The sequence below is a fragment of the Camelina sativa genome, chromosome 3 (assembly GCF_000633955.1).
Source record: "Camelina sativa cultivar DH55 chromosome 3, Cs, whole genome shotgun sequence".
Taxonomy (NCBI): Eukaryota; Viridiplantae; Streptophyta; class Magnoliopsida; order Brassicales; family Brassicaceae; genus Camelina; species Camelina sativa.
Window position 1 is genome coordinate 17,580,081 of NC_025687.1, and position 617 is coordinate 17,580,697.

The 617-nt window shown below is 51.2% G+C and overlaps 1 protein-coding gene across 3 annotated transcripts in view; it reads right to left on the reverse strand.

The window, feature by feature from the left end:
- The window catches only part of LOC104777430 (dihydrolipoyllysine-residue acetyltransferase component 5 of pyruvate dehydrogenase complex, chloroplastic), a 7,266-nt gene that overhangs the window by 3,161 nt on the left and 3,488 nt on the right, over positions 1-617 (reverse strand). Inside the window, exon 2 of one of the 3 annotated variants that reach the window (XM_010501692.2) lies at positions 378-514. In XM_010501692.2, coding sequence (XP_010499994.1) covers positions 378-514 — 137 coding nt within the window. Of the gene's footprint in view, positions 1-377; positions 610-617 lie in introns of all 3 variants that reach the window. The other 2 variants (XM_019243827.1, XM_019243828.1) reach the window with 2 other exon arrangements.

Genomic DNA, 617 nt, shown 5'->3' on the forward strand with positions numbered 1-617 from the left:
AGCTCCACACCAGGAGCTGCCGCTACCTCCTTAACAGCTACGGCAGCTTGAACTCCTCCTCCAGCTGAAACCGCCTCAACATCTTTAGCCACAATCCTTCCCATCGGTCCACTTCCAACCAAACCAGCCAACTCAACCTTCAATTCCTTAGCTAACTTCTTAGCATACGGAGACGCAACAATCCTCTTCCCTCCTTCAGACGCCGGATGCACGGAAGACGCAGCCACAGCCTTAACCGTCACCGGAGCCGCAACCTTCTTCTCAACAGCCAAAGGTGATTCAACTGCAGGAGTCGGAGGAGGCTTAGAATCGCCACCACCGGAAGCTTTAGCCTTAGCATCAGCGATCTCATCTTCAGTCTCAGCTAACAAAGCAATAGCTGAACCAACGGGAGCAACACCACCTTCTTCAACCATGATTGCAGCGAGGTAACCGTCGTAAAAGGTCTCAACGTCCATATCAGCTTTATCGGATTCAACAACGACAACACTCTCTCCCTTGTTGAGCTTATCGCCTTCGGATTTAACCCAAGAGACGATTTTGCCTTCGGTCATCGTGGAACTTAGTGCAGGCATGAAGATTTCTCGGATCTTTGCTTGGATTGGGATGGTCCGGGG